Consider the following 14,230-nt stretch of genomic DNA (forward strand, 5'->3'; position numbering starts at 1 on the left):
AGAAATTTAAGTAAAATGAGCATCAAAGACTTTCTTTCACCAAATGCATGTCTCAGGGACTAGCACAAAGGAGATATCTAAATTAACATTACTCTCAATGGTCTTCACATACCACATTTTTGCTGCTTAGCATTAAAAAAAAAAAACAAACCCAGACCATAATCCAAGATATCATTTGACAATGTAATATAAGACATAACATTTTGCAACAAAGAAAAAACATAAAACAAAATAACTTTAATTTACTTTATAAAAAATTATTTTAATTGAAGGTTGAGTCTTTTTTTCTTCTATTTAAAAACATGTCTTTTTTTTATTCTTCTTTAAGAATCAGCAGTTTGGTACCAAACGTGTTTGCAAACATTCCCAAACTAGATTAGAGAATTAGGAGTCGGCATGTTTCTGAAAGGCCTTTCTCATTACAGCTATACTGTAGTCAACATCTTGCTTGGTGATGCACATTGGTGGCTTGATACGTAAGCACTGGGTGGGAGAAAGGGAGAAATAATATACAAAAAATTGCCACCATATTAGAAGAAAATAGAAAAAAAAGAAAAGATAAATAAACAAAAAGAAACCCATCGGTTCCATCTGGTATTATGTCAGAGTGAACCAGACTGAAAAAAAAGGAAATTAAAAGTTACAATGATCAGAAATATGGAATTTTAGTTGTACAGGATTTAAGATGATAAATCCATTGCCCTCTACAGAAAATACAGTGTATGCCACTTTAGGTACTGATTCCACTGTCCGAATGTCTCTGTAATCAGGACAAAATGCTGGGAATGCAGGCGATAGGATTATATCATAAATTAAATTTTCAGCTTTGAACAATAGCAATTTGAGGCATCATTTTCAATTGAAAACTGGAATATCTAACAACAAAAATTAAAACTGTTTCAAAAATCATGAAAAAAAATAACATGTAATATCAAATATTGCTGATAAGTCATACTTAAATGACTACCATGGTCAGCTGTGAGACATATTGTGGCTAAAAGTGTATGATGGTTAGAGAAGCAAGGACAAATTATCGCTGCATTCACAAATTAGGCATTGCTTCAACAATGGGCACAATTGCTCTACTAACCCAGATATTCCAAATAAAAAATCAGAATTTTTCTATCACTATATCAAGTTGTCCGTATCAGGGATTTAGATTGATGCCCATTTTCTTTGAACTGTCCAACTTTACTGAAAACTACTTGTCCGTTAACATATTCTTGTTCTACTGTAAATTTTCCTTCAGAATCAATTGTATTATCTTAGAAATACTGTGTCCCATTAAAAATGCATGACCCTTTTTACGACGCATTAACTCTTCTGCCTACTCTTGCTTTCTTTGAATTTGAGTGAGTCCATCAATGAAAAATTTGGTATGTCCAACTCCAGAATCAAACACCTCGCGGGTAACAATGATTTCAATAGTCTGGGAGCTGGATTGTGTCCTTGGGTAAGACACTCTACTTATGAGTGAATAAATTGATGTTTATAGGCAATGACAGACATTGTGAGGATGTGAGAACAAACAAACACACTTTTTTTAAAAAAACAACTACGAAATAATACTAATCCTGTATGAAATGGAAACTTGATTAACCCATAGAGGCCCGGTGTTTACTAAAAAAAATTCCCCTGAGGCCCAGTGTAAGGGGCATAACTCTTAACAAAAAAATACCAACACAAAGTTAAAAAATTATTAAACGAGAACCAAATGACATAAAATTATAATTTTAATTCCTTTTTATAGCCAGATAAATTTGCTTTCGAATGATATATAACATGACATGTTTTGATTTCAATAAATTGGGAAAAAAATATTTTAAAAAAAAAACTCGTTCCCCGCACCCCCATTCCCGTCATTTTCGTCAATCTTGGACTCCGATTCAGTGTCCGAATCACCTTGATCGGGTGCTAACGCCTCGTCTTGTCCATCCCCACCATCGTTTACATCTTCTCTTTCTAGTTCGATATCGCTTTCATTTCCAAAATCCTCTTCATTGTCTACACCACTCTCCAAAACATCATTTCTAGCGCCACGCAACAAACTCGTGAGGTATGGGAATGCCATTTTTCTGAATTCGATTACTCACTTGCTATCAACGATATAAACGTGCGGTAAAAAGGAAACGGAAATAGAACGATCGCATTACGTTTACGATGTTTCCGGTTTAGAATAAAACGAAGTGATTCGTTGCAATAACAAAGTAAACATGATCCGTTTTTTCTCGGGGGCCGCGGGCGATGACGGGCGATGCGGGCCTCAACAGTCGCGGGCGACTCCAGGGGAAGCGGGCCTCTATGGGTTAAATACGACATGCAGAGCACCTAGTGACACAAATGACGAAGCACAATCAACAGGATGGAAATGTGTCGAACAAAATATATCAAGTTTGTTTTTTTATTATTTTCTATTTTAAAGACTTAAGGGTGATATTGAAATTTTCAATTTGCTAGCTCTTACATTTCCATAGAGTCCTCCCTTCCCGATAAGAACTCCCATGTCTTTTGTGTCTTCCCAAATAGATGCAACATCATCTGCTCCCAATGGGTCTCTGGATTGCTGGTGTTGTGGATGGGGTAGAAAGACAACAGAAAACATTATTTTTTTGAGCTTTTATATAACCCAATATCCACTAAACGTGCTCAGAGCGCTTTACAAGGGGTCCATGGCCAACAGCAACACTTAACATGCAGGACATTACATGACCCTGTTAGGCGATATTATAATTTTTTCAGACAAAGACAATGCTGTTAATGGCCAGGTACTCATTTTACACCTGAGTACGGTGAGAGAATGTGAGTAAAGAGTCTTTTCCAAGGATTCAACTATGTGCCGAGCAACTCAAACCCAGGACCTTCCTCTCCGACAGCGAGTGTCATACCACAAGACCATATAGCCGCATGATATTTGAAATACCTGGGTCTTTATATGAAAGACTTTTCATCTTTTATTACAGATGATGTAACTTTAAATTTTGTTAACAACAAAGGTGGATGGGAGACAGGTGGGGAGAGAGAGAGAGAGAGAGAGAGAGAGAGAGAGAGAGAGAGAGAGAGAGAGAGAGAGAGAGAGAGAGAGAGAGAGAGAGAGAGGGAGGGAGATATGTTTGTTTGTTTTTAAGGGTTTTACGATAATTACAACACATTTAGGTCATATCAGCACCAGTAAAAAGAAGAAAATGGAATAGTAAAAAAAATCTAGATTGACAATTAAAGCACACAAGGAAAAGTAAGACAAAGGGGGATTGATTCAAATAGGGAACACACATCATTAATGTGAGATTACCTAAAAGTTGAATCCAGAGATAAGCAGAGGATACCAGTAGGAGGAATACACTCAAATCTTTAAAGAGTATATCCTAAACAAAATACATAATTAACGATACATAACAGAGAGATGATTTATAAGGAAAAAAAATATCATCTCCCAAAACTAATACTTAACATTTGACTGTTTCCCCCTCAGCTAGGACTCCGGCAACTCTCATTCCACAGCAAAGACAGAAAGCAACTCGGAAAACAGAATCAAGCGGATAGAAGTCATAACAACTAAAATCCTGCCCACCATGGGAGGTCAAAGAACCCTACAGAGAGAGAGAGAGAGAGAGAGAGAGAGAGAGAGAGAGGGAGAGAGAGAGAGAGAGAGAGGGAGAGAGAGAGAGAGAGAGAGAGAGAGAGAAGAGTGAGAAAGAGAGAGAGAGATTTTTGTTTGTTTGTTGCTTTAGGTCTCTTCCAACACAACTGAGGTTATATGAGAGACCGCTGAAACAAAAAAACAAGCAATCTAACAAAAATAGTACAAATGTAAATCAAAATCATAACCTAAAGATATCATAAGCTAAATTATAAATAACCAAGAACAAACAGGCAGAAGATTTACAGAAAAAAAAATATCCCCTGTCAAAAATACAATCACAAACCAAAGAAGCAGGATAGGCTAGTAAAGAGAAGAAGAAACGACATCACTATCGCATCGTACACCCATGCGAACATCATAGGTATATGATTCAAGGGTGATGCTCCCATCCAACCACCCGCAGAGAGAGAGAAGAGAGAGAGAGAGAGAGAGAGAGAGAGAGAGAGAGAGAGAGAGAGAGAGAGAGAGAGAGAGAGAGAGAGAGAGAGCGAGCGGGGGAGGGGGAAGGTGGTGAGAGAGGGATGGTTTGGATAAACATAATTTGACATTGATGCTTCGTCTGTGATAAACGGTTATGATGATGAGATGATGTTTACAAGGATGATGTAAACTTAATATATCTACCTTATCTTTCACCAACTCCACCCCAATCATCAAACCTTTGCCTCTGACATCACCAACGACCTCGAACTCTGACCTCAACTTGTCAAGCTCCTTCAGGAAGTAGGTCCCGACATCAGCACATATCTGTTGAGTCTTGTCTTCCTCAATAACCTGTGATAAGAATAGTGAATGCTAAAACTTCTTTCTCCATCAGTTTTACGCCATACTTTAGGTAGAGAGCTTTATGCCATACTTTAGGTAGAGAGCTTTACGCCATACTTTAGGTAGAGAGATTTACGCCATACTTTAGGTAGAGAGATTTACGCCATACTTTAGGTAGAGCACTATTGTGAGAGTACTAAGAGTCATTAAGTCTTGCAAACTGCAGGAAATTTAAAAAACCTCAATTGTTTCTTAGGCTGAAGTATTATATGGTCCAAATCTTTAAAATATTACTAAAAAAAGATGTTAAAAAATTAATCTATCATATACAAAAAGCATTGGATGAGACATGAATTCTACCATCCTCAGGCAACAAAAAAAAAAAGATGTATCAGATAAAATGTTGATAAGTAGTAATATTGAGAAATGTGCACATTTGTCAAGAATCTAAATTGGAATTTTTCGTATTTTGTCAATCTGCAATTATTTGCTAGAGAATCACATTTTACTGGAAGCTTCTATCCTATCCTTTTGGTTTCTACAAAATCCCTTTTTTCATAGAGTGTGTGATTTAACTGAGAAAACTGGTTTAATGAAGATATATTTTCCACCATATTTTAACCTAATGGGGTGTTGAAAATAGCTAAAATACTATTAGTTGAAATTATACTTGAGTATTGAGCATACATTTAGCTAAACAATCTCTAACTTTAAAATAGCATAATTTTCTTTATGATTTAACTTAACCTTTGAAACGACTTAGCTCAAAATTCTCCCCAAAAATGTGGACTGATTTTCCATATTGCCACAATTAAATGTAATTTTCCATGAGTCAAATCTATATAAATTAAAATAAAAGAATACAAAATGTCAAATTCAGTAAAGCACTCCTGAAGTCGGCCAGTGTCTAACAGTTTGCGATGGTGCTAACGATACATAAATCAAATAAATGATCTCTTAGTATTGATTGATTTTAAAACTAATCTTTATGAGGGTGGACTTATCAGACCATACCATGACATTTTCTCCCATTGGTGCAGCAACAACATCACCAATGATACCCTGGATTCAAATCCTTTTAAGGCAAATCTTTACTCATTTTGAAAATTTCTGGCTATTTTCTTACACCCTTATTTCTTATTATGTCATTTCTCTTCTTTTTTTTTTATTCTCAGGTCCTTTAGAGTAGAGATACATTTCTTTTCTGTTGACCAGTAGAAATAGTTAAGCTAGCTGAATTAATTTTTGCGACACATTTCACTTACAAAGTAATTTAAACAAGTGCTTTTGTGTCACAATATCCTTGAATGTGTAGGTTAAAAAAAATGTAAATCCATAGCATGTATACCAACCTCCAGCACAGCGTTGCCCACAGCAGATGCCACAGGATTACCACCGTAGGTGTTGAAGTGGAGAGCACTTCCCATGGTCTGAGCAATCTCTGGGGTGGTTATCACTGCCCCCATTGGGTAACCATTACCGATTCCTTTGGCCAAAACAACTGTGCATTAAGACAAAAGGCAAAACTGACCACTTGGAAGACATAAGCATTTCTTCACCACCACAACAGTAGATTAGGTATGGTTAACATCGACATGCACATGTTTGAAGGTCTGATAACGAAATGAAATTATGGGCTTGATTTAACGTTAGTTTGAGAGCATCTTTATGACAACAATGAGCCTATAACAATTTGGGTTATCAGACCTGCTAATTTTGTATGTTTATTCTTAGGAGTTTTAGGAAGCTTAGAAACCTTTTAGTTGTACGAATGGCAGAAAAAGAAAAATGATGGAATTGTATTGAAAAACTTAGATCAAGATTGATTGTGAAAAAAATATATCAAACAAAGGGGACCCCGAAAATAGAAGTAGATCTTAAAGTAGATATTCTTATCTGGTTGGTGGCGCAGCAATACAATGTCTCTCTTGTATCAAAGCCAAGCAATGTTGAGTGCAGTCAGTAATTGGATGGATGGCATTACTTAAAAAATTCTGGCACAACATTGCAATTTTGAATATAGTACTTTGAAAATATTACACCATATTGTAAGAGTGCTAGCACAAAATAGATGCCTAATGATTGAGATGAGCAAAAAATACCAAAAAAAACAAAACGCTTAAGAAATGATCTATACTGTATGAAATGTTTGTTTGTTGCTTTAGGTCTCTTCCAACACAATTGAGGTTATATGGAGACGTGAAACAAAAAAACAGCAATCTAACAAAAATAGTACAAATGTCAATCAAATCATAACCTAAAGATATAGCAAAATAAATAACAAACAACAGCAAGTATTTACAGAAAAAAAAAATCCTGTCAAAATAAATCACAAACCAAAGAAGCAGATACGCTAGTAAAGAGAAGAAGAACGACATCACTATCGGATCGTACACCCATGCGAACATCATAGGTATATGATTCAAGGGTGATGCTCCCATCCAACCACCCGCTGTATGAAATGGAAAAATTGTTAATATGTTCTTCCGCAAAAGTTGACTTACCAATATCTGGTACAACATCCTGCGACTCAAAGGCCCAGTAATGAGATCCCATGCGACCAAAACCCGTTTGCACCTACAAAAAGAGAAATCATGCTTATCTTACATGTCAACAATTGATTTTTGTTTTTGTTTGGGTAAATCAGATCCAAGAAACATAAGTACGAAAAGTCCTTCCATGTAAGAAAAGAGAAATCCATATGTAAAGATTAACTAAAACGATCTATGATACAAAAAGTCTAAAATATTTGAGAAAACATTTAAAATCTCAAGACAATAAGTACAAGTTTTAGGCTATAGCCAGGATGGATACACTCAGATAGTTACAAAAATCATATCAATTGGATTTAATAGTCTGATGTCACATCGTCCAGCAACGGTGAGTAGCGTGGTTCTATTCTTCATGCTGGCTTGAAGTTTACATTTGTCATGTGATCAGAATGTACAAAAGTCAAAACATAATCATATTTATAATGTTTTTCTCCTTTTATTCTCGTCGGAGAAATATTTCATAAGGGCATCCGCCATTGTTCCGATAGTTTAGAGGGAAGTGACGTCATGACTGTTGAAGCCAATTAATATATGATTACAAATCTTACAAAACGATAATTTACAATGATAAAAATATCATTTCTCATCTTTAAGAATCCATCTCCCTTTCAGAAAAAAATTCCAGTTGGGTCCAGGTGAACCCATCCCAGAACGAGGACACAAAATCACATGGGATGGACAAATGATACAGTGGGATACAAAACATGGCAACAGGTGGATTGATGAAGAAGCCGAAGGCCCAGGATGACCAACATTTCCTTGTCTTAAGGGAATTCCATCCACTGCTTCATCAAATTGTGTGGGTAGCCAGTGGCAAAAATCAACTTAAGCCCATTTTACTCTTTGGTATATTCCTAGAACAATGATATAATTATGATGCCTGAAATTTCTACTCCAAATCCAGACATTTATTTTTTATCTTTTTAGATAGCATTGATAATTATTGCAAGGCTTGTGATAAAAAGGATCTGTGCTGTTGACAAGGATACTAAAGTAAGAGGTGAATATCATTGAAGATGGAATATGAAGAATAACATATCCATGACTTTGGTCGCAATCCACTCAACATGGGAAAACGTAGAACATGGAAAGAACCAGTCTAATGTCCAAATAATAAAAGGATTTTCATTGGATAATTTTGCCCAATATTTATAGCCATGATGCATTGGTTGATCTAGGCCTAATATTAGTATACTGCATATTCTTGGATTTGAATGGTTTGTGACCGAAGCCATCAGTATGTTACGATACATCTCAAAATGATACAATGTCGGTGTGAAAAAAATGCCTCAAAATTGAGAAATACACTGGCGATAAACAACTGGACAATAGACATGTTTATACTAATACTATGGATAGCATGAATTAATTACCTCATCAGCAATGCAGACGCCACCACGAGCCCTGACCTTTTCATAAGCCTTCTTCAAATACCCATCAGGCAGCTGGACAGCTCCTCCAACTCCCTGAAAATAGAAAAAAAAAATTTTTTTTCAAAATAAAACAAAAATAACAAATACGATAGAAATGTGTCTTAAGACAGGTAATTTGTTAGTAATGTACTCATTTGATCCCCAACCTGCATCTGCCGACTGGTGCCAGTCCTAGAGTCAAATGGAATGGGGTCTTACAAGAAACATTTATTTTTTTTCTGCTCTGGTCATCATCTTAGTTTAACGGATTTTTAAAATTTTTATATTCCGGTTTACATCTTGGTCACTATGATGCCATAAACACCCCCCCCCCCCCCCCCAAAAAAAAACCAAAAAAAAACCCCGAAAAAAACAAATATCTTTTAATGGAGGCATGTTTAAATACCATTTAATTAGAAGTATTATGTTTTTTAAAAAATAAATAAAATTGAAATGTACAATCAACACCCCACCTGGCTACTCATCCGCTCATATATATATATATATATATATATATATATATATATATATATATATATATATATATATATTTTATATATATATATATATATATATATATCAGCCAGGCTGAGGCTGTTGTATCAATTGGATCCAGGATATTTTTATTCTCTGTTTTTATCTGGCACCTCTCTATATCCTTTATTTCTCTTCATTATTGATATGAATGCCCGCTCCACACATTTGCGGAATTTGTTTGTTTGTTTTTAAGGGTTTTACGGTGCTTGCAACACATTTAGGTTATATCAGCGCCAGTAAAAAGGTAGAAAATGGGATAGTAAAAAGTTCTAGAATTACAATTAAGGCACCCAAGAATAAGTAAGACATAGGGGAATTGGGAACAAATAGGGATCAGATGTAGATTCTAAGAACACACCACCAATGTACTTGGAGATGACCTATAAGTCTCATCCGGACACAAGCACAAAATTTAACATAGAGGAATACACTCAAATGCTTACATTATAAATTCAAAATAACAGATATAATAATACATAACAGAGAGATGATTTACAAGAAAAAAATATCATCTTCCAAAACAATAACTATGCATTTGACTGTTTCTCTCCCAGCTAGGACTCTGGCCAGGGTCAGGACAAAACCAAGAAATCTCATTCCAAGACAAAGACAGAAAGCATGTTGGAAAACAGATATAAGGGGATAGAAGACACACTATGTACTCCCTGCCAACTATGGGAGGTCAGGAACCCCACCCAGACTTGCTGAATTTAAAAAGTGAGTAAGTATGCAAAGAAGTACATAAGTAAGCAAGCATAGGAAACAGGCTAACCTGTATTGCCTCGGCAATGAAGGCTCCAACTCTTCCCTTGGGCATGGAGTATCTCATCACATCTTCCAGTTGGTCCACGTACATGTCACAAGCCTGACACTCTCCTTCAGCACAGTCACATGACCTATAGGTCTGTGGGATAGATGAAAGAGAGAGTGGTGGTGGTGGTGGTGGTGATGGTGATGGTAATAATGATGATGATGATGATGATGATGATGATGATGATGATGATGATGATGAATTAGATGGTTGATAATATTATGATAATGACAACACTATGACGACAATGACGAAGATGATGAAATGTGATGATGATAATGAACATGATGATAGTGGTGGTAGTGGTGATGATGATGATGATGATGACGAAATAGATGGTTGATTATATTATCATACCTGCCGACTTGAAAATTTCAAATTCAGTAAGAAATACAAAATTCATCAGTAATTAATGGTGTAATTTCAGTAATACTAAAGCAAGCAAAAATAATGATAGATACACCCTTTTACTTTTATATATGTAAAATAAACTTACCATGTTATATAGAGGACAGCCTGGTAAAATAATATTGGGGTTCTTTTCCTTACAAAAAGCTATCACGCCATTGTCTTTCCCTAGCATTGAGATTTTTTATTGTAGCATGCGGTAAATAATGAAAAATAATAATTATTTTTTAATTTAACGTTGCGGCCATTTGTATCAGTAATTTTTCTTCTATTTCCGTAAGTCCGTAATTGTCCTTACACTTCCATAACAATTATGGACGGTCCGTAATAATAGGCAGGTATGTATTATGATAATGACAACACTACGACGACAATGACGAAGATGATGATATGTGATGATGATAATGATGATGATGATGATGATGGTGGTGATGGTGGTGGTGGTGATGATAATGATGATGACGATGATGATGAAAACCATAGACTTGACTACTAAAATATTTATTAATTCATAGTTCTCAGGGGTAAACAACAACATAACCTAAAAATAACTTAATGAATTATCATATTTTGCCTTCACAGTTTATATGGCATTTTAAAGAATTAAACAAAAGAGCCTTGGCCAAACTTTCCTTTTGAACAAGCTTTATTGAGTTAAGCATGCTTATGAGATTCTTCAATCTGAGCCAAAAATTCTACACATTTTCTCGGAGTAGGAAGGTCAGAAACAATGTCCATTAGATTTTCTCCTATATCACTTACTTGACAAGGGGAATCCCTGCAATGCTTGCCACCCCAGGGACCCCTGAAAGGGTCAGGGTTCACAGCCTGGTGAAACCCAAAACCGGTTGGGGTTCCATAGCGCCAAGTTGAAAGGGCAGTCACTCCCATCAAGCTTGAGCTAGCTCCATGGTAACCATTTCTGAGAAATAAAGAATGCATGATTAACGATGGAGTGTGAAGAAGTGGAAAAGAAGGAGGAGGAGGAGAGAGGAATAATATATACAGGAGGAGAAGGAGTCGATGGCAAAGGGAGGAGGAGGTGATGACAGCGGCGATGATGACAATATCAACCACAACAGGATGAAAAAGGAGATGAACTCATAATAATAGCCATAATAAAACAACAATAACAACAACAACAACCAACAACAACGATGAAAAAGAAGATTCGGATCATAGCAAAAGACATCACACTTGGGAGTATATACAGGAAAATCGGGGAACAGCGCGGCTCAGCTGTACAGTCTTTGCTTCGTACCCAAAAGGTACTGAGTTCGATCACCCACCGCGCTAGCTCACTTTGCGGCGCTGCACTGCAGCTGACGCCTCAGTTATTCCAGTCTTCCCTTGGAATAGACCCTAAAGGCAAATTTCCCCATGGGGATGAATAAAGGGAATTTTATTTATTTATTTTATTTATAGATATAATAATCTATAATATATAACACACAAACCTGAGAGAGATGGAATCAAAGCATCCAGTATGCATTCTTGCCATCAAGATTGCCAAGTCATTGGCCTCAGATCCAGAATTGGTCAGATAAATATTCTACAACAAAAAATGTTAAATTAAGAAATTTCAAAGATAATAAAATCTACTGTCTGAAGACGTTAACTAAGAAAGTGCCTGTTTGACTTCACAACATAAAGAGGCTTGCAGTTGCGATCACATTGCCTAATTCTAACAGTGTAATTAATTTTGCTATGCTCATATTTTAACATCATTTAACATCATCGTGATCATCATCATCATCATAATTATTATCATTAACAATATTATTAACAACATCATCAGTGCATTTTAGAGCACTTAGTGCTTGTTTAGATAGGACAAAGTGCTATAATAAGTGCTACTTATCATCATCATCATCATCAATATTATTAATATTATTATTATTATTATTATTATTATTATTATTATTATTATTATTATTATTATTATTATTATTATATTATTATTATTATTATCATCACGTTTATTCCTATTCTTAAGCTTCTTTTCATTATTATCATCACCATCGTCACTGTCGTTATTAATATCATTATTACCATCATTATCATGATTATTATCGTGATTATTATTATTATTATTATTATTATTATTATTATTATTATTATTATTATTATTATTATTATTATCATTATCATCATCATTTTTATCATTGTAATTATTATTACTATCAAATATATTATCAATTATTTCACCTTCAGATTTCCAGGGAATTTAGCTGCCAGTGCTTCAGCGTACTCATGAAGTTTGGGATGCATGTAGATGTTGGTGGTGTGCCAAAGTTTACGCTGTTGCTTCTCAGCAGCCTCAACCACCTTTCTGGAATGTTCAGTAAGAAATTACATTCAATGACATTTTGAGAGAAGAAAAAACAAACAAATAGTTGAAGTATGGCATAGCACTTCCTGGATTTTAGCACACTCTCGGAAGAAGCCAAAAGCCGTACGAGAATCAGAGCGTGCCGAATTCCGATGCTCATGTAAGGTAACAACTTATAATGTAGATCAAAATTGGTCACCCAGCTCCAATGTACTGTATTAAAGAGCATACTGGAATTCAATTACTTATATATATATAGATACATATATAGGAATGGCATTCTTACAAATGGTATTTGCATTATTGAAAAAGAAGAAACCGGAAACATTCACATCATCATCTGAGAAATAACATTGATGCTACAATTCCACTTAAAAATTGCTTCCACTCTTTTCATATCAGGGAGGTATGATATGATGTTTTTGCTTTATCTTATCCGTCCGCAATGAGGCAAAAATTGTTCCTGTATAGTATCTACTATTGGGCGACATTAATTTCCATTCAAATGCTCTAATACAATCTCAATATATATATATATATTTTTTTCTTTCTAATTAGTTGAGTTTTGCAAGAAAATTCAAGCAATGCTGAGCATGCATTTTACAAACATTATTCCAACTGAGCCAAATGTGAATGAGTACCTGATTAAAGATATTGTAAAAGTAGTAGTACTAGTGAGTAAAGGACACCAAAAAGGTAACTTTTACTGTAAAGATGTTAATTAGGCCTCATATGGTCTTATGGGGGGGGGAGGGAAATAAATGAGGCATTGTTGTGAAGCGCAAGGAAAATGTGCTTCATACCTTTTTTTTTTTTTTTCAGATGGATTTTCATTGACATCAAATGAACGTCAGTATGTATACAGTTTTATTTTATGACACATGTCTGCAAAGCTTTCTTTTGCATGGGAGTAGTTCATTGTTGTTAGTTTCTTTTTAACTTTTATTTTTTATTTTACAATAGTTATTTATAAGTAATGGTTATACATTCATGGGCTTATCATACGTGTGCCAGCCTGAGGAAGGAAATATCGCTTACCAGGGCACAGATAGTTTCTAAATATTCTGTTTCCTTACCAACTACAGCAAAATCGTCACATTTGTTTCGACACAATATACATTTTTTAAAATTCAGATTTATTTTGTACATCACAATGATCTTTGTTTAATTAATAAGAACATAAATTTGTTTTGTAGAGAGATTGTTTGAGTTTAAAAAAATTGTTCTGCTAGTTAAGCCTCCCATTTGGGGAAAATACTGAAAATGATCAGTAAGGAGAGAGTTACAGCACTTTTTACAAATTACTATTAAATTATCTCAATTCGTTACTTCTTTTATAACTGTCTGAAGATGACTCTCTCAATAACTGCAAACCGATAAAAATGGCAATACTTTTGCCAGTAATGTAGACTCTAATTTGTGTCTTATACACGCTTCGCCCAGACAAGTTCACAAATTCCTTTATGCTTTTATGTGTATTGAATCATCTTACGGATGACAATGGCCAACGCTGACAGTGACAATTCCAGCAAAAAGATCAATGTATCTCTTTCCAGTTGTGTCCCAGAGATACTGCATGTGCCCCTGGTGTATGTAGACAGGGTTCTTGTAAAACGTGAACAGCGCCGGGTTCAGTTTGGTTTTGCGAGTGGTCAAAGCTGTCTCATAGTCTGGACCCTGAAAATATTAAACAAATAAGAATTTGTACTTCTTGCCTTTGCAATAGTGTTTCTCAGCTAACCCATCAAGCTCAAATGCAAATGTAGTTGGTTT

The 14,230-nt window shown here is 35.2% G+C and overlaps 1 protein-coding gene across 3 annotated transcripts in view; it reads right to left on the reverse strand.

Annotated features, from left to right (window-relative positions):
• Window positions 1-234: 234 nt before the first annotated feature.
• Window positions 235-14,230, reverse strand: part of LOC144976921 (alanine--glyoxylate aminotransferase 2, mitochondrial-like) — a 42,361-nt gene continuing 28,365 nt past the window's right edge. For all 3 annotated transcript variants that reach the window (XM_078921526.1, XM_078921527.1, XM_078921528.1), the window contains exons 4-14: window positions 13,950-14,134; window positions 12,334-12,457; window positions 11,583-11,677; window positions 10,888-11,047; window positions 9,679-9,810; window positions 8,331-8,423; window positions 6,910-6,982; window positions 5,758-5,906; window positions 4,265-4,414; window positions 2,465-2,563; window positions 235-483 (exon numbers count right to left, since the gene is read on the reverse strand). In XM_078921526.1, the coding sequence (XP_078777652.1) occupies window positions 385-483; window positions 2,465-2,563; window positions 4,265-4,414; window positions 5,758-5,906; window positions 6,910-6,982; window positions 8,331-8,423; window positions 9,679-9,810; window positions 10,888-11,047; window positions 11,583-11,677; window positions 12,334-12,457; window positions 13,950-14,134 (1,359 nt within the window). In that variant the 3' untranslated portion in view covers window positions 235-384. The remainder of the gene's footprint in view (window positions 484-2,464; window positions 2,564-4,264; window positions 4,415-5,757; window positions 5,907-6,909; window positions 6,983-8,330; window positions 8,424-9,678; window positions 9,811-10,887; window positions 11,048-11,582; window positions 11,678-12,333; window positions 12,458-13,949; window positions 14,135-14,230) is intronic.

Source organism: Berghia stephanieae, chromosome 7 (assembly GCF_034508935.2).
Source record: "Berghia stephanieae isolate SIO BIC M18660-M18661 chromosome 7, UCSD_Bste_1.3, whole genome shotgun sequence".
Taxonomy (NCBI): domain Eukaryota; kingdom Metazoa; phylum Mollusca; class Gastropoda; order Nudibranchia; family Aeolidiidae; genus Berghia; species Berghia stephanieae.